An 18,343-nucleotide genomic window follows, 5' to 3' on the forward strand; every position below is an offset into this window, starting at 1 on the left:
ATTATTGCACAAAATGTATTCATTCAGAAAATATGGTGGCATAATACCTTGGGGAAAGGAAGTCAAGATCCTGTTGGAGGCCACGAACGGGGAGGGGGACAGCACTAGGGTTCCTTCTTCCTGTGAGAATCTGTGAACCCAGAGGGGGAAATATGGTGAGGATCTGGGAGATCAACTCCATTTAATACACTCATAGTTGTTAGAGCAATCATATATAAAAGAGATTTTGGAAAATATATGCAAACTGTAACATGGTATATGTATAGATTTATAGGATCATGGCAGCAAGCAAACACTGTTATCAGCGATAACAAGGTACACAAATTAATTAAAATTATAGGATCCCCAACAGTAAAATGCATTGGACGCTTTTTGGATCATTGACAGTAAGTGGGACACGTCCCAAATCGGGCAGGGAACCACCACAAATCCACAATGTAATGGTAGTTTTGTGAGAACTTCAATGTGTAGTTTTTTTTTGCTGAAATTTACTTTTGTTCTACCGTCCAAAGCAATCTCGCAATCAGGACTATGCTTTACCATTCAGATATGACACACACATTTAGCACGGATGTAAGTCAGTGAATATGTTTTGCAGACAAAATGCGCAGTCGAGGTGCTAGCGTACAAGGATAGCATGAGTGATTCTGTGCTAGGGGCCAGAGATTTCATTGACCGTGAGACGGTATCGCCGGCATCGATTGTAAATCGGTATTCGTTTGTCTAATGCCCGACCCTCGTGTCGTCCTAACACGTGATTTCAGAAACGTAGGTGTTCTTACTCATGAATACAGCCTGAATTATGAAATGTAATGCCTAAACTCACTGAAGAAAAATGCCTAAACTAGAGTTGTTAGAGCAATCTTACCACTATCACCAGGAACGGCGCCGGATCGGGCAGCAGGCGCTGCGGCTGGCGCGGTAGGCGGCGGCGGCGGCGGCGGCGGACGGCAGCAGGCGCGGTAGGCGGCGGCGGCAGCCGGCCCCGGGCGCGGTAGGCGGCGGCGGCAGCCGGTTAGGGCGCGGCGCGGAAGGCGGCGGCCATGGCCGGCCCCGGATCTACGCAGCGGAAGGCGGCGGGCTCGTAAGGCGGCACCGGCGGCCCGCCCCGGGCTCCTCGGCGGCCGCGGAAGGCGGCGGCGGCGGCGGAAGGCCCCCGGGCTCCTCGGCGGCCACGGAAGGCGGCGGCGGCGGCGGCCGGCCCCGGGCGCTGCGGCGGGCGCGGAAGGCGGTGGCGGCGGCCGGCCCCGGGTGCGGCGGCGGCGGCCGGGGAAGGCGGCGGCGGCGGCCGGTTGAGCTGCTGCTTGTTTTTCGCCCAGGGGAACAGAGCAACGGGAAGAGCACACGGAAGAAGAAGCGGAGCGGTGCGCGGTGGCTTTGGGCGGCACGCGCGCCTCACGTGACGAGCGAAGCGGAACTGGGACGCCCCCGTCCGCTCGTTTTTCCCGGACGGGGGCGTCCCGGATCTTTGGAGTATATTCCTCATATGGGACGTCCCTATCCCCTATGACTCGGAACCAAACACTGGACCATCCATGGACCGTCCCATCCCATCCCGTCCCGTCCTTGAAACCAAACGCATCCTTACAGAATAGACGAGCTCCATCTCAATTTCACTGATGGATCCGCTCAACAGAAATTTTGCAAACCTAAATGGAGACTCTTCAACCTCTATAGGAATTCCGTAACAATTTTCCTCCATCTCGATTTTTCCATACGTACAAGTCCACAACCCATAAATTTTCATAATTTCCAACCATTGGGTGGCGCAGTTAACCACCCACGATATGGTCACTCTCCACCAAGCTTTCAAGTTGTTCAACATCGGGAATATTGGGTGCAATCTAATTCACCAACTTTTTACAGGGTTAACAGCCTATAGCATTCTAGTTCCGGATGGGCACTGACTCAAACCAAAGCTAACAACAGGGCAACAAGCTAGCAGCAGTTGCTAGGCTATGCATATCTCTATGTTAAATGCAGTAGAAAGGATGCTGGGATGCATGTGAACATGTCTTCGTCATTGCAACATTCAAAAACTCACCATTGCGTTTGAAACGACAATTAAACCAGACAGGAATCCCACGGTAACCGTTTGGAAGAAACCGACTTAGTACCACTCAACAAAATTAAACGCCACACAGCTAATAGTAACAGTAACCAAAACAATTCACTAGCAGTCTAGTACAAGTATAAGCTAGCAAAACTGTCTCAAGAGGACCACGAGACAGCATGCATAAATAGCAGTAGTTCATCGGTGCCAGTTAGACACTGAAGTCGAAGCTCCCTTTGTCCAATTGCCCGCACCAGAATTCCACCAGTCTTGTATTTCCTGCAGCACTGGACACGGAGCAAACTCGATATCAGCACACATCAGTAGCAAAAAATAAAAAAGACAAATATTTGGTTGCAAGAATGACCCACCTGATCCAGCGATGTGCTGCGCTTATCGCCTGCTTGTCTTCCCAAGGGTGCGTTTCCCAGAGAACAGATGCTTTGGCTTCAAAGTGGGAATGACACGGTCAGCCTCACCACGGCGAGCCTCCTTGTTCCTATTCCTCGTGGCGTCCTTGGCTTTCTTGATCGCCTTCTTCTTCTGCTCAGAGTCCTTGAATCCTTCACCTGGAATCACCTCCTCAGGAGCCCGGGACTTCGACCTGGATCTTGACCTCAGTCGCAGTTTCTTGTTGGATTGCTGTCCGTCGACCTCCATATCATCACCATCAGCAGCAGCTCTGCTCAGTGACCTCTCACGCTTGCGCCCTCTTGACTTGCTGCGAGCTATGGCTGCACTAGGATCCACACCCATGGATGAAAGCTGCCTTCCCATCCTTTTAGTTGTGAATTTCCTGTCTTTGTCAAACTTCCTAGGAACAATGGGACGGCTTTCTGCAGTTCTCTTCTTCATTCTATGCTCTTGGATGAGCAGTGCCTTCTTCTTCCTGATCTGAGACAAAATCTCCTTCTGTTCCTCAGTTAATTCATGGCCATCAATCTCAAAAGCATCTTGCGCAGCTTGCTCTTCCAGACGAAGCCCCTCCTCTCGTTCCAACTCTTCACACCTTTCGAGGATATCAGGATCCAGAAAATCAGCAACATTATGCCCATCCAGTATCTCAGGGAGAATATCCTCCTTCCATTCATCGTTGGCCAATATATAATGTTTCTTGAGGCTGGTAGAATAGACACCAGCTCCACCATTCTCCTGCTCAAAGTCCTTCTCAAGCTTCTTCTTTTCCTTCGCAGCAGCATTCGCCCTAGCTTCAAGGACAGCCGGAGGGATGCAAATAGGCCTCTCCTTGTTGTCACGAGGCTTTGGAACAGCAACATGGAACCTATTCAGGCAGTCAACCATCTTCTTTGATTTCATCTTCACATCCACCCTCTGTTCAAGAAGCCTCTCACATGCAGCATTTTTAACAGCCATTACACCATCATCTGTTAATGTGCTCATGGTCAACAGAACACCCTCTTCATTTGGATCACCAGCTTGGGTTATAGTCTTCATAGCCTCTGCCTTCATATCCATAACTAGCTTCATGTCATCCTCAGAAAGCCCTTCAAGCGGCTGCAAGTCAGTCTTGTTGCACACAATGACCAGAGGCTTATTCATGAACAGAGACTTTATACTGTGGAAGAGTGCAGCTTGCTGAGCAATACTGTACCCACAAGATCCAGAAATGTCCAGAAAGAACAACACCGCAGCCCTCAAGTGTGCCAGAGCAGTGATGCTGCACATTTCTATAATGTTCCTATCCTCAAAAGGACGATCAAGGATACCTGGTGTGTCAATCACTTGGTAGCGCAGATACTTGTAATCAGTATGACCAACAAACAGGGATTTTGTTGTAAAGGCATAAGGCTGGACGTCCACATCTGCCCTAGTAACCTTATTCATGAAAGAACTCTTTCCCACATTTGGATAGCCACAAATCAGCACAGTACGGGTGTTTGGGTCTATGGACGGAAGCCTAGCCATGTGCTGCCTGATCTGCTCCAAGTATGCCAAACTAGGACTGATCCTCTTCACAACAGTACACATGCGACCCAGTGCAGCCACCTTCAAACACTTGCACCTGTACAGGGAGTCTCCATACTTGAGCAGCCTCAAGTAGTCCTTGGATATCTTTGCGATGATGTTCCTAGCTGTGTTGATCTGACCCAAGGCAAGTTTGTAGTGATCCTTGTTGTAGAGCACATGGAGGAGATCACCATAGAAAGGGTGGATATCATCCAGTCGAGGGAACTCATCGATGATGGTGGACAGCTTTTCATAGAAGTTCTGCTGGGAATACCTAACCTTGCGCATATAAAACTGGCGGATGCGGGAGATTGCATAACCCTTGTGGACAACTGTCGGTGTCTGCCTCTGAGTGCGGGACAGGATTATGTCAATGAAATCCTTCCCAGGAGGTACGACAGTGATCTTCTTGAAATTGTACTGCACCATCTTGTTGATACAAAGCTCAGCTACCTATTCCTGTAAAACAAGAACGCATGTTAAACTGTGAATGCTTTAAAGTATAATAACAAGAATAAGAAAAATCTAATGTGACATAACAGAAAAACCAAACTAGCAACCATTAGTTAGTTTGAAATGATAATCACAAAGCATCAATATGCATCTTCACAAGACAGTACAGATTAAGTCAACAGCACAAATTTGACAATAAAGCCAATCAGTATTAAATAAACTAGAAGAAGTGAACTGCAGCTTTACAACACTCCAAGGCAAAAGATTGATGTAATCATATAAACCAGTTCAGCACCTTGCTACGACGCACAGCATCAATACAATCAGAAAGCAAAAAACATATGATACTAAGCACCAGCATAACTTTTGCCAGGGCATCTCAACCTAACATATTCGATGCATTCGGGAAAACCATCAGCAGGCAAGCTTGAATTTTTCGTCTGAAGCTAATATTAAGAAAAGCAGGATGACAGTAAGAAATCATAGGCATCACTTGCACTGCTAAGGACAGTTGCAGTGGTCGTGTTCGAAACACCAAAGCACCCCGATCTGAACCCTAAATTTCGCTGGCAACATATCTAAGCAGCAGTTACTTGGTCACTAAACATCCATCGACCAAACAACTCCCGGACAAAACAAAGAATACCTATCTAGCCGATCGCTACGGATCAAAGGGAACAATACAGACTACAGAACAATCACAGAACAGGAAGACGCCAGATTCCTCAACAAAAATCCAGGCAGCTCCGACAGACAAACCATGTATAATCACAGGCACAAGCGGAGAGGGAAGGTATACGGGCGCAGTGCGCTACTCACCTTGCGAGGCGGCAGGAGGAGGAGGCCCTGATTTGGCGGCGGGAGAGGTCGCGCCCTCTCCGGTAGCGGCAGGTGCTGATGGAGGCGGCGCAGGCGTCCCCCTCTGGCGGCGGACGGGGAGAAGAGAGGGTTAGGGCGGGTTTCTCCGAGGCTCTTATAGCTAGAGCGGTGATGGGCTGGGCTTTCGTTGTCCCATTTAGATATTTCCGTTACTGGGCCGTACGGCCCACTTGTTGCGGCGGCGGTGGTGGGTCATGGCCTCATGGGTGTGCGTCTCTTCCATTCTCCAGACTCCTCCACGGCACGGCGGCGCACGGCCTCACCCGACTCGTCGTCTTGCCCTCCTCCTTCCCGCCGTCGTGGAGAAGAGCTCCCCGCGGCTGGCGCCCGCCGCTTCCGGACGGTTCGGCCCCTCAGCTTCGCCCTGAGTTCGCCTCGGTCTGTGACGACGCCCAATCCCAACTGAGCCCTTGCTGTTTTTGCTCGCCCGGCGCGAGGTGGTTGTTGCGCTGATTCGTTGTCTCGTGAGCTGTTCTAGGGTTCGGAGGGAGCAGGGCCGGCTGTCGCGATGTTCTCCAGGATCTCCCGGCTCGGGGCGCGGCTCCTGCGCGAGGCTAGGGCCGAGACGAGAGCTGGTTGGTGTCGTCACTTCTCCTCTTGCTCCTTTCCCCCCTCTATTACTGGCATACTGGTTATTGCTCGTCAATGGGGGTGAAAAATGCTAAATTTTGCCCAGTTCTATGGATTGGGAGAATGTTAATCTTGTAGTTGAGACTAATGTTTCTTGCGTTTTGGCTTTGGAATACGCCTGAGTTTTGTATTGCTACTGTAGTAAAAATACTTGACTCAGTGCCGCCTCATTTGTTGTTGATTGTACCTTTTTTGTACGGCAGGAAACTTGCTTAGCAGTCGAGGCAGTTTATATCAAGGTCATGTCAGCCAGCATTCAACCCCTTTGGTTACTCCTACAGTGAAATCAATGGTAAGAACTAGAGATTGGTTGCTAGTGAAGAACCAAATTTTGATGAACATGTTCCCCGTTGTTACCCTCTGTTTCTGCTATTACTGAAGATATAGCTAGTTATTCATTTATGTAATCTATCGACACTGTTTTAGCCTGTATATACTGTTTTATTGAATTGGATTTTTATCCTATTTACCTATCTGTGCATTCAGCATTCTGAAATGGGCTTTTTTTTGCAATATGATTGATATTCCTTTTACTCTGTTTATTAGCCCTTCTTAGAGAACTGCGAACAACTAGCTTTTTTACCTGCGGAAGTGATGGCTTGTCTCAGTTTATTTACTCATTGCTTGTTTATATTTTTTTCAGAGTAATGTCCTCTTTTCAACTGCAACAAGTGGTGATCAGGATGAAAGCAATCAGGAAAAGCAAGTGTATTTGTCTCTCTATTTTCATCCTTTTATGTATCATGAAATTAGAGCACATAGTCATGTTTGCATCTTGGAATCAGGTAGTGGCTTAGTGCCTTAGTCCACATCCTTCTGTAACATGAAATTCTTTTGAGCTACTCCCTCCACATCTTCGTGTTTGTGTGTGTGCGTGCACAATATTCAGCTTTCAGCAATTATTTTGGGTAGGAGGCAATCCTCTGATGAGCAATTTTTCTCTAAACTTCACAGAATCTCTGTGACATTTGTCAACAAGGATGGCTCAGAAAAGACAATCCGTGTGCCAGTTGGAATGTCCATGTTAGAAGCTGCTCATGAAAATGACATAGAGCTTGAAGGTACAAGTTCATATTTGGAAATTTGCAATTTTCCCACCAATGTGATTCCAGTTAGTGCCTGTAGTAACTTGATGCTTGCTGATAAGAACACGGACTTCTCTATATTACTCATAAAAGAACTAGTTATGCTCAATCGACTGGTTCCCCATCAATATCTAGTTCATTGTCTGCTCCATGATTTTACCATTTTTCATTTTTGCAGCAAGCATTTCAATCAGTCTTTTTTTATGTTCTATCAATAGATTTTTAGCCATAGTTCATAACCTTGATGTTTTTGCTACTGTAGGTGCATGTGAAGGCTCACTGGCTTGTTCTACTTGTCATGTAATAGTTATGGTATGCTCTATATATACTTATGCAAATTTAGTGCTCTTTGTAGATATTGAAGTACCACTGCTGACTAGAATTTCCAATCTTATCCAGGATGTAAATCATTATAACAAGTTAGAAGACCCAACAGATGAAGAAAATGATATGCTTGACCTTGCATTTGGGCTCACAGAAACGTAAGTGAAGATCCCCTGATGGATTTTTTTTTCTCTTGCTATCGCTGTATTGTGCAAACAAGAATTAAATATTTTACTACCACCTATGAGTTGTGCCCTGGGAGGCATTGTCAGAATCTCTCCTGTATTTGACAACCTTGGTCGTCGAATTGTGATTTGAAAAAATGGCATAATTGGGGGTGTCTCCAGGTAGAGGGGGGAGAATTGATATGGGATTCAATCGATTCCATTATAATCTTCAAAGTTTTGTGTAGCTTTATGAAATAGCTTCTGGGGCAGTGGCAACTAGGCCTGATACTTTTGGTACAAAATAGCTGATTGGGCTGTTCCCATATTCAATATTTTTTAAAGGCAACCATACAATTAATTTATAAATGTGCAAATATCATACTTTCTGTTTTATACTTGTAGAACAAAATGTTGTTTCAGGTTTAATACATGAATCATAAAAATGAATCACAAAAACCAGTATGACTGAAGATGGATTGTGCTAGTTTCGTTGTTCTAATCTGACTTCCACTTCTGGAACTGTCTTCAGATCACGTCTTGGCTGCCAAGTGATTGCAAGGCCTGAGCTTGATGGCATGCGGCTGGCACTACCTGCAGCCACAAGGAACTTTGCGGTAGACGGCTATGTACCGAAACCACACTGAAGAGACTGCCGTCACCTACGGGGACACGGATTCTTACAGCAGAGTCAATTTTGTAGCCTACAATCTGTAACTTAACTGTAGCTTCGCTATTTGTAGTCCGGGTGGCATCGGACTTTGTTGTTGAGCCAGGATTTGTTCCTTGACAAGCTCCTGGGTTACTTGCAGAGACCCAGTGTTGTCTGGTCGAAAAAACATCTCTGTTCTGTATGAGTATACTCAGAAACGTTTGCATCATATTTCCTTCCCAAATCCCAATATTTGGCCCTCTGCGGCATCTGCTGCTGTTCAAGCTTATCGAGGAGATGCTTTTTATTTGCATTTCACGCTAAACGCATGCCGCTATCACGATTCCATTATCAAGGTGAGCACTGAGCAATAGCTCCGGATGAATGTACTGTTTGGTACGCGACCTTTTATTGTACAAGGTGATGTTCAGCTGTTCGTGATGGCAAGCGGTGCTCGGCCTTCCGTCGTCGCCGTCCGGCCAGAGGAGGACGGCTGAGGCGGCGTGCGCTGGGAGTCGCAGACGGGGCAGTTGGCGTTGCATTCTTCCCTTACGCGTAGCACACCCGTTTCGGCAGCTGGGGCAGTCGATGCGCACTTACTCTGTTGGGCACTTGGGATGCATTCCGTAGATCTATATATATAGCAGAGTCACGTATCTACGTTGAAAGATATGAGCAGCTTGACCTGAACTGTATAGCCGTAATCAATTTGACAGAGGCACATCGTTTGGGGCAGTATGAGCTGTTTGAATCAGCTAGGGCTCATAGTTATTAGCTGGCTAATGGATGGCCAGAGCTGAGCAGCGGTTTGCTCCGGAACTGTGCAGCTTAATCCGGCCCCAGGTGAGGAACAGCATGACGGTGGCTGAAGCATTGGAGGATAAGCGTTGGATCAGGGATATCACTGGCCAGCTTACCGTCACGGCCCTCTCCCAGTATCTTGAGCTATGGCAGTTGGTCGACGGGATCCAACTCCAGCAGGGGATCGAGGATGTGGTGATCTGGCGATGGACATCGTCAACGACATACTCTGCCAGGTCGGCTTACCGTTCTTCGAGGGATCGACGAGGTTTGAAGGGGCTAAACCAATCTGGAAGGCCTGGCCCCGCTCAAGGTCAAGTTCTTCATGTGGCTTGCTGCCCGCCAACGCCTCTGGACTGCCGATCGTCGCAGCAGACGAGGCCTCCAGGATCCAACAGCCTGCGTACTCTGCGATCAAGAGCTGGAATCGGCGGACCATCTTCTCTGTGCCTGCTCCTTCACCAAGCAAGTCCGGCACGCCACTCTCTCCGTGCTAGGCTACCGCTATCTCATACCAGGTGACACGCACTTGTTGGACTGGTGGTTGGAGCTGCGCAGAGGTTTAAACAACTCTCAGAGGAGGAGAGGCATGGATTCAGCGGTCATGTTGCTCTCCTGGAAGCTCTGGAAAGAACGAAACAATAGGGTCTTCCAAGGTCACGCTCTCTCGACAAACCAGCTGATTGCGGAGATCATCGAAGAGGGACAAGCGTGGATTCAGGCAGGGGCGAAGCATCTCGCTGCAATAGGATGGCCGGCGGCCCAACAGTTGATCTCTAGGGGAGGATAGTGGTAACACCCCTGGTGTTAATAATAGTTATTAACATTTAAATTAAATAAATAAATGTATCTCATAACTTTTGTTAGCATGTGAGCATATATATGTAGCTATGAATTATATTTTAAAATATGGTTAGGGGGTTTATTCTTTTTTATAGCTAAATATTAATTAAAAGTATAAATATGAAAAGCATGAAATTTATGCTCAAATATGGTCTTAAAATGTGACATGAATCCGGTCCAAACCTCGGCAATCCTCTACTTTCAACCTCATCCTGAATTTAGCCAAGTCACTGATTACGTGGCTGAAGCCTTCTGTTTTAGGGGCTAGTAACTTCTATTTTTTACTAAACACATGGCCACAACCTAGACCAAAATGGGTTTCCTGAACTTTACATGCACATGGTTCTTGTCCGAGTTAGACCACGCATAGACTTCCAAAAATCGTGCCAAAGATGGCTGCATGCAACAACATTGCATGTGTTGCTGCTCTGAATTTTTTTCAGAAAGCACATCGCTTTTCCTCCAAACTTTGGAGCGCTCTATCTTCCAAACCACGAACGAACTCACCTATGAACCTTAATAGATGTTGTAGCCCTACATTTCAGTCACAAAATTTGTTAAAGCTGGCCGTCGTGTTGCTACACGAAATCCTGAGGAAAATCGATCCAAAGTCGCTGCTTCTGCCGGCCCTAGTTGCTCTGCTCTGCTCACTCGACGTCGTCGCCGGCCACCCAGGATGCGTGACGCGCGTCGGTCACCAGCTGCTGGCGAGCATCGCTGCGCCCACGCGCCGGCCTACGCGTACAGCACTCCACGACCCCCTCGCAGTCAACCTCGTCGGTGCGCTCCGTCAAACCCCTGCGCCGCCGCTGTCCCGTCCTCCACCTGCTCCGCCGCGCGCCATACCGCCGACGTCCGCGCCAGCGCCGCCCGCCCCGTGCTCGCCACTGCTCGCGTCGTCCTCGGCCGTCCTCGCCGTCCTCGACCACTGCTCGTCAGAGCACGGCCAGCAGCCCCTTTTCCGCGGCCCATGCCGAGACCCCGCGCGCCGGTCACGGCGCCGGCACGCACCGGCCGCGCAAGCGCTCGGCCTTATCCTCCCAAGCTGCCGCCGCAAGCCTTTCTCCCTCCCTCTGTTCTTTCTTGCAACAGCAAGCAAGCAGCTCTGGTTCTTCAAATCGCCACCACAGGCAGCCTTGATCTCCCTGCTCTTCCTCGAATCAAACAAACAGGGCACCAGCTGCTCCAATCGGTCTCCCCTTCCTCTCTAATCTCTACCTCTCACACGTCAAGCACCAGCAGCACAAATCCATGGAGGCCAAGCCATCTCGGGCCCTCTGCTCCTCCCTTGCTCGAGCAGAGCAAGCAGACCAGCGCCCTCTCAGAAGCTCCATCCCCTTCTCTGATTTCCTCCACCAGGCAACAGCAGCTGCTCCCCTCTTCAATGCTGCACAAGCTAGTAGCTGGAGCTCTTCGTTGTTTTGTCCAGCGAACAAGCCGGCAGCAGCAGCACACGCACACCCCAGCGCCGCACGGCCGGTGAGCCCAGCTTTGCCTCTGCCCGAGGAAGATGCCAACCGGGACTGCATCCACGACACCAAGTGACCTGCTACCCCTCCGTCAAGCTGCAGCTGCCATGACGCCGACGACCTGCTTGCCATGACATTGCCTTTCTCGCCTACAACCCGTTCGATGGCGCACCCTCCGTCAAGCTGCAGCTGCCATGACGCCGACGACCTGCTTGCCATGACATTGCCTTTCTCGCCTACAACCCGTTCGATGAAATGCGCCAGCCGGCGCCACTGTTATTTCTACACCAAGCTGCACGTGCCTGAGGTCGCCTTCATTCACTTGGTGCTTGGTGAGCATCTTCCCCATTTTCCCCCTGGGGCCAAACTGACCGACTAGTCCAGCTCTTTTCTGTGAAGGAGATGAGCAGTACATGCTAGAGCTTTTAGTTTGTACATGCATGTTTAAGCTCTTGCAAGATTGATAGGAACGTAATGTACGTCCTTAATTCATGAAGCATGAACATGTAGCTGTACAATAATTTGCTCTTTGATCTGAAAATACGGCGAAGCATGCTAGAGCTGATTTCATGCCTTGAACTGGATGTTGTGCTTATGTTTATTTAATTCGTATTAACATAACTATACAACTGAGAACGATGAAACCATTTCTGTTAGCGTACCTGTGTGGTATGCTACCAGGGAAAAATATACGAAATAATGAAACTGATGTTTGGCATGCCTGAACTAAATATCAAGTTTGGTATGTTCTCATGTGTCGTTTTTGCCCTGATTAAATTATAACTCTAAATGGTATGAAACCAAATCCTAATATTGTATTTATACATGTTCTGTCAATTAAAAACATTGCCAACCATGTTATCTCAGGAATTTCTTGGTAATCAATTTGTGTTCATTTTCAACATATAGATTATTGTAGTTGCTCCTTTCTTTTTCTGGACAGGCCTGCACTAAAACACTTATGCCTTAAGTTGTAGATATGCTGTTGTTGGGTTCCCGACTTATTGCACTAGATATCCTTCCAAGTTTCATGCATTTCTGATCATTCTAGTTACCAGTTCATGTATACTCTTTGTGATGCATTTTTTTTTTACTATATAGATAACGAACCACACAAAGTCAGTAATACTGTTTGAGATGGAAATTTTAGAAATGTCGACACAATTCTGTTAGACAACTGCTCATGGTACCTTACACTGGAGTCTGTTCTGCATTATCACATTTAAATAATAAAACAATTGCATACATGTAAATTCTGTAGCTGAGGATGGGGTGTACTTTGAAAAGACCAACAAGAGCAGCCCGAAGACCTAGCCCAAGGTCGGAAGGGCCCGAGCCTAGTTGACACTAACCCTCCCGCTTGGAAGGCAAGCCCCGGAGCATAACCTTTATTTTAAAGACTATACATGTTCTTATTTATGTATTTGTGCATTTATGTTTCTAGGAGTTGGATGAAACCATAGATGCGTGATCCATAGGTTCCCATGGTTATTACTAGTATGTGTAGGTCGTTAGCTCTACCATGCTTAATTAAGTTCGGTAGAAGTCGGGTGATTACCTGTCACTCGCAAGATATATGGTTTTTGGATACTTATATTGGCTCTATGGATAAATGGTTTGAATGGTAAAGTGAGAGACTGGGCGGAGAGGCTATTGGTTAAGAATATGACATATGGATTGAAAGATGTACCTCCGCCTATATCAATTAAGGCCCGTTCGTTGTTGGCCCTGCTGACCAAGTTTGAATAGTACTAATCACATGCTGAGAGTAGGAGGTAGTCGAAACCGGTAAACCTAGTACTTGATTCGCTCCGGAGTTTGAACTCCTACCTGCCCTCTAGGGCAAGACGAGTGGTCGCGGAGAATCGGGTGTATTTTTTTTTTTTTTGTCTCTTGTAGGGCTCGGCTGATTAGTGCTGGCGGGGCAGTTCAGACTTTCGATGGTGGAGATGGGAACGGTTGCCACGTGCAGCTTGACGGGGCATGCATGTGTTGTGTGGTTAGATTTTTCTTGCAAGGATTAAATCGAATCGATTCGCCGTATCTCTCGGAGAAGAGAACCTCGGTCGTAGCGTAATAAATAAGTGGAATATGGTGATGATAATTATTGTTACTTGTATAATTAATTACTTTTCCACATTGAAGTGCTGTAGTCCTGCAAACTTAGAAAATAGATGCTCTCACATTTAAATTTGGCTAAAATTTTGAAAGTAAGAATCCACTCGTGGTCGTTTTTGGCAAAACAAACCCTAGAGCCAAAAGCCTTGCATGCTAGGAGTCAGGTAAATCTTGCTAAGTATTAGTATACTCAAGGTTGTTGTTGTGACTCATTTTCAGAAGGTGTCGCTTCTCTCTGATGTCATATTGGTGGGCTTGATCTGATATCCTTCACTCGTCATCGCTGCCTCTTTAGAATTAGTTGATCGATTTTTGTGTTTTAAACTGTATTTCCTTTGTACCTCTTAAATGTCTTTATTATTCATGTATTTGAAATCTTTTGTAAATTTGTATACCACCCTTGTGTTGTATCATTTATTTTTGATTTAAAATCTATCATGTTTGTACTATCTGCGCTCACCCTCGCGTGAGACTATTAGTGTTTGTTTCAGTCTGTATATTGGTGAATGTAGGCTGTCAAATTAAACAGTTAAGTTAATGAGCTAGATGTGTTCAAATGATGGCCATTACACTTAATTAGAGTTTTAATTTGGTGGTTATGTCACAATAGTTGCCTAGCATAGGTCCCCCCACCGGTTGTTAAATTTCTTGGGTTTTGCTAAGGTACTCCCAAGTGAATGTGGTCCTATGAAGTAATATATTAATATTTATTATATAATTTTTAAATCCAAAAATAGGAAAAATATATCTAACTTCCATGCAATTAGATCTAACATTTTTCCACTCTAACGTAATTACGGCCGGCCATTCAAATAACGTGTCATTGACGTTTGTTTTTTTTCCTCTAACGTGACAGTTTCTTTTTTCCTTCTAATGACGACTTTATTCCTTCTAATGATTTTAAAGAAGTTGTGACGTGCACATATGATCCTATTATAGATCTAAAAATGTGTACGTGTTTTTTTCCTCCCATGAGCTAACGTGGCGTCTTTTTCCGTAACGTGAGGTTACATAACATGATTATTTTTCTTCCTAATGTAGTCACACAGGTAATGTGAGGCTTTTTCCCCTTTGACATGGATGACATGTTACACATTAGATTTTATTTTTTTAAGGAAGTGACTGGTGCACTACACGTAACATATTTTAATGACATATGATAGGTATATTTTATTTAAAGAAGTAACATGTCTAATTTTTTCACGGAAGCGGTGACACGATAAGCGTGGAATCTTTGGATCAATTACCCGATAAAAAACATTCATTAGCATTGGGCTCGGTCACGTTGGTACATATTTAGTGGACCTCCAGCAAAAAGGGCGATATAAGCATATCAATTATTAATTTACAAAAAAAATCGTAGTTTGTTGCTTCGTAAGATCGATCCACGCTAATCTAATCTGCCGTGATTAGCTTTTCCGTTTTTCACGTGACTTTCCCTTGGGTTAATCATTATTTATCATCTTTTGCCTTTATTATTATTTTATTCTTTTCAAAATTTAATGGCTCAGATTTATTTGAACTCTTACCTCCTATGAGGTAATCGGAGTACCTTAGCAAAACCCAAATTTCTTGTATAATCACAACTTGTAAGCGAACCCGTGTGCGTGTGCCCAGTAGACCCGCCTTATAAAGCTTTCATTAATCTTCTTAATACATTGAGACGCAGCTCTCCTGCGTATTTTCGAGAGCTGATTGTTAGTTGGCTAACCGATAGCTTGCTAAAATTAACCATGTGTTATTTTGATTGATACATGGACTAATAGTTAGCTGGAATCCTAGCAAAATTTTGTTTTGTAATCGGTGGGAGGGAGACAGCCGGACAGGGGCAGGTGGAACCGTGGAAGGGCAAAAGTGAATTTTTTTGCTAATCATTAGCTCATTTTAACTCAAATTAGCTGGGTTTGGCCAGCTAATGAGCTAATAGTCAGGTTGTGCTAATAGAATAAAAATGTTCAGTATGCGAGAATGGAGTTGAAGCAATGGTTGCTAAGATGCATGGAAGGGGGAAGTTGTATTTTTTTTTGTTTTTCATTATATTTTTTTTATGATTGTAGTTCATGTGGTGTTGGTGATCCTGCTCGTTCTTCTGGCTTCTCCTTTCTTCATCAGATGTCCATCGCGGTGTATGCCTCTGTGGCCGCCATGAGTCATCAGCCGTGCTCCATGTCCACAACTTAGCTCCTCCACCACAAGCCATCATAAGCAAACTTGTCCCTCGCCGGAGGGTCCGAGCAGAGAAAGAGAAGCGGTCACCGAAATCCATGGAGGGGAGTGCCACGAACAGGCACGAGAATTGGATAGAATTGGGAAGATCTAGCAGAGAATTTGTGGTTGGAGGATAAGCGCACGGGAGGAACCGTGGGGAAGACTGGTTGTTCTTGTTCAGAGTTCTTCAGACCAGAGTTCAGGTATTCAACTCGTTACAGCCGTCGGGGTGATTTATACACCATCACCCGGAGATCACCTGGGCCAAGCCCAACTCACGACGGGTGTCTGCGTTGTATGCGGTGTAGGCGCAAGTAGAAGCGGCGACGGGCCTTTGCAATGGCGATGGAATGACGACGGGCGTTCACGGGTCCGGTTCTATCTATTGGTGTGGAAGGATAAGGTAGGGGGCAAAATCGTTTAGTCACATGAGCTAGAGAAAGAAAAGAAAACAGAAATTAGGAAATTGAAGAAAAGGGTAGTGACACAGCTAAACAGGAACAATTTGTGTGTGAATCCTAGAAGGCACGTGTTAAATATTAAGACCCAAATACTAAAATCTTTCGGAAAAAATCGTCCAATATTGAACATTGACAACCTCTTTCTAATTTTAGTTTCCATTCTATTTTTATTAAAATATAAAATATATAGTAGATGAATGCCTCCAATCTATTTTATTACAGAATTGTCACATATATTCCTTGAAAATAATTTTATATAATATAAATGTCATATATAGCTTAAAAATGTAAATTTCGTAGGATCGCGAATTCACGATGCTATGATCCGATCCTACAAGCAGATACTGCTCGGCGAAAAACGATCCTACATAGTACCCCGATACTGATAACCTTGCGAGAGACTTGTACAGGGAGCTCGTTTTCAACACGTGACAAGGAGTCACGAAAACTGGCAACTGTTGTAAGTAGAAGTAGCAGCATTGCGTTCCATTGCTCTATGACTACAAGTCTTTTCCGTGCTGGTGGCACCTGGCCTCACGGGCCAGCACCCCGGCCGGATCGGACAAAGAGGTGAACCAAGACAAGGGGAATGAACAGTGTAGCCGATGCCGGTGCCGGTGCACGCCATCCACACAAAGTGTGTTCGGCTGACCGGCTGCAGCTGCGCTGCCGCTGCGGCTGTAGCAGCCGCTACAAAAGTTGCAGCCAGCCAGCCAACAGCTATTGTAGTCCAAACGGAGTAATGCCTAAATTTGAGCAACTGGGAAGCAGCACCATCAGAGCGGCTTGTGCAGCCACAGCTGCAGCTGCAGTGAGAAAAAATCAGAAGCGACGAGACATCGATCAGTTTGCACCACGACGCGCACTGCCACAAAACAGCCCCCCTCACGCACACAAAATTCCCTAGTGGTTACCTTTAGACTAAGAACAAATTACAAATTAGACATATTATTTAATGCTTGATCTATGAATTAACGTAGCTATGTATACTGTAATTGTTCAGGTACGGTATTCATCTGCCCGCCGCCAGGATGCGCGAGCATCAAAGCAAGGAGGAGCATGGAGGCAGCCGCTGCTCGAAGCTTCATCTTGCTAGCGGCCCCTTGCTCTTATTTCTCTCTCTCGTGCGCACACAGATAAATAGTATTAGTTATGGCTCTTCTCTCTTCAAAGTCCAAAGCAGGGCGCGCGGCTATTTGTAGTTAAGCTCTTGATAGCAACCAATGCAGCTGTTGTGTGCCCTTGAGCTCGATCCAAGACAAATTTTACTCAGACGAAGTGACACCCGCTACATGAACAGTTCGTTCGGTAACTGGGCGATCCCGGATCCTATACGTACTAGGATAGTGCATATGTCTTGTCTCTGTGAGCGACGCCGCAGCAGGCTCTAGCTCAACCTCTATACTCCCTCTCCGATCGAACGTGATAATACTACAGGTTAGTCAAAGTGTACGTGATAGTTAAGCTATCAATTAAATGCGATCGAACATCATTGCATTATTGCGTGGAGTATCGTGATGAAAGATTTTTTAAAAAAGGTACGCGAGTACAAGAAAATTATAGGTTTGGTACATCATTAATAAGTACAACCAGTCTAACACTACTACTATTTGCTAGTAAGCTAGTATTGAACATCAATTAACAAAGCGACGAGACATTCCATGTCAGATCAACTTGCACCACGGCGCGCACCGCCACAAAACCTCATGGCAACTGGCGGCTTGAGCAGCTAGCCTGCCCATCGGGGACAGAGCCCTAACGAGGCTGGTAGGAGCCATGTGTCCCCCTCCCCCACACACACACACCACAACACACACAAAAATAATTCGCTATTGGTTAGCTTTAGACTAGGAACAAATTAGACGTATTATTTAGTGTTTGATCTATGAATTAACATAGCTATGTATACTGTGATTGTCCAGGTATCCATCTGCCCGTCGCCAGAATACGCGAGCATCAAAGCAAGGAGGAGCATGGAGGCAGCCGCTACTGGAAGCTTCATCTTGCCGGCAGCTCCTTGCTCTTGTTTCTCTCTCTCGCGCGCGCACACTGATGAGTAGTATTAGTTATGGCTCTTCTCTCTTCTGAGTCCAAACCAAGGCACGCGACTATTTGTAGTTGAACTCTTGACAGCAACAAACACAACTGTTGTGTGTCCTTGAGCTCGATCCAAGACAAGTTTTACTCAGACGGAGTGACGCCGACCACATGGACAGTTCGTTCGGTAACTGGGCG

General features: G+C 46.2%; 3 protein-coding genes across 4 annotated transcripts in view; 1 reads left to right on the plus strand and 2 right to left on the minus strand.

Moving 5' to 3' along the window:
• The window catches only part of LOC101763508, a 2,956-nt gene extending 2,020 nt beyond the window's left edge, over positions 1-936 (minus strand). Inside the window, exons 1-2 of the mRNA XM_004964566.3 lie at positions 869-936; positions 48-130 (exon numbers count right to left, since the gene is read on the minus strand). The gene's annotated coding sequence lies outside the window, so the exon portion shown is untranslated. The remainder of the gene's footprint in view (positions 1-47; positions 131-868) is intronic.
• A 1,064-nt stretch (positions 937-2,000) lies between these two features.
• Positions 2,001-5,431, minus strand: LOC101763105 (nucleolar GTP-binding protein 1). The gene is made up of 3 exons (XM_004964564.3): positions 5,294-5,431; positions 2,425-4,480; positions 2,001-2,340 (listed from the first exon to the last, which is right to left on the minus strand). Exon 2 carries the CDS (start codon positions 4,448-4,450, stop codon positions 2,447-2,449), a length of 2,004 nt encoding a protein of 667 aa, XP_004964621.1. The 5' UTR covers positions 4,451-4,480; positions 5,294-5,431; the 3' UTR covers positions 2,001-2,340; positions 2,425-2,446.
• Positions 5,432-5,583: 152 nt separating this feature from the next.
• On the plus strand, positions 5,584-8,460 carry LOC101762439 (2Fe-2S ferredoxin). Of its 2 annotated transcripts, none has more exons than XM_004964562.3 (8): positions 5,584-5,731; positions 5,832-5,928; positions 6,187-6,275; positions 6,627-6,691; positions 6,938-7,044; positions 7,331-7,380; positions 7,468-7,550; positions 8,089-8,460. In XM_004964562.3, the coding sequence occupies exons 2-8, from the start codon at positions 5,862-5,864 to the stop codon at positions 8,201-8,203; spliced, it is 576 nt and encodes a 191-aa protein (XP_004964619.1). In that variant the 5' UTR covers positions 5,584-5,731; positions 5,832-5,861; the 3' UTR covers positions 8,204-8,460. The 2 variants fall into 2 exon arrangements, with proteins under 2 accessions (XP_004964619.1, XP_004964620.1); XM_004964563.3 differs by having other exon boundaries at positions 6,627-6,685.
• The last annotated feature ends 9,883 nt before the right edge of the window (positions 8,461-18,343 follow it).

The sequence above is a fragment of the Setaria italica genome, chromosome IV (genome assembly GCF_000263155.2).
Source record: "Setaria italica strain Yugu1 chromosome IV, Setaria_italica_v2.0, whole genome shotgun sequence".
NCBI classification, from domain to species: domain Eukaryota; kingdom Viridiplantae; phylum Streptophyta; class Magnoliopsida; order Poales; family Poaceae; genus Setaria; species Setaria italica.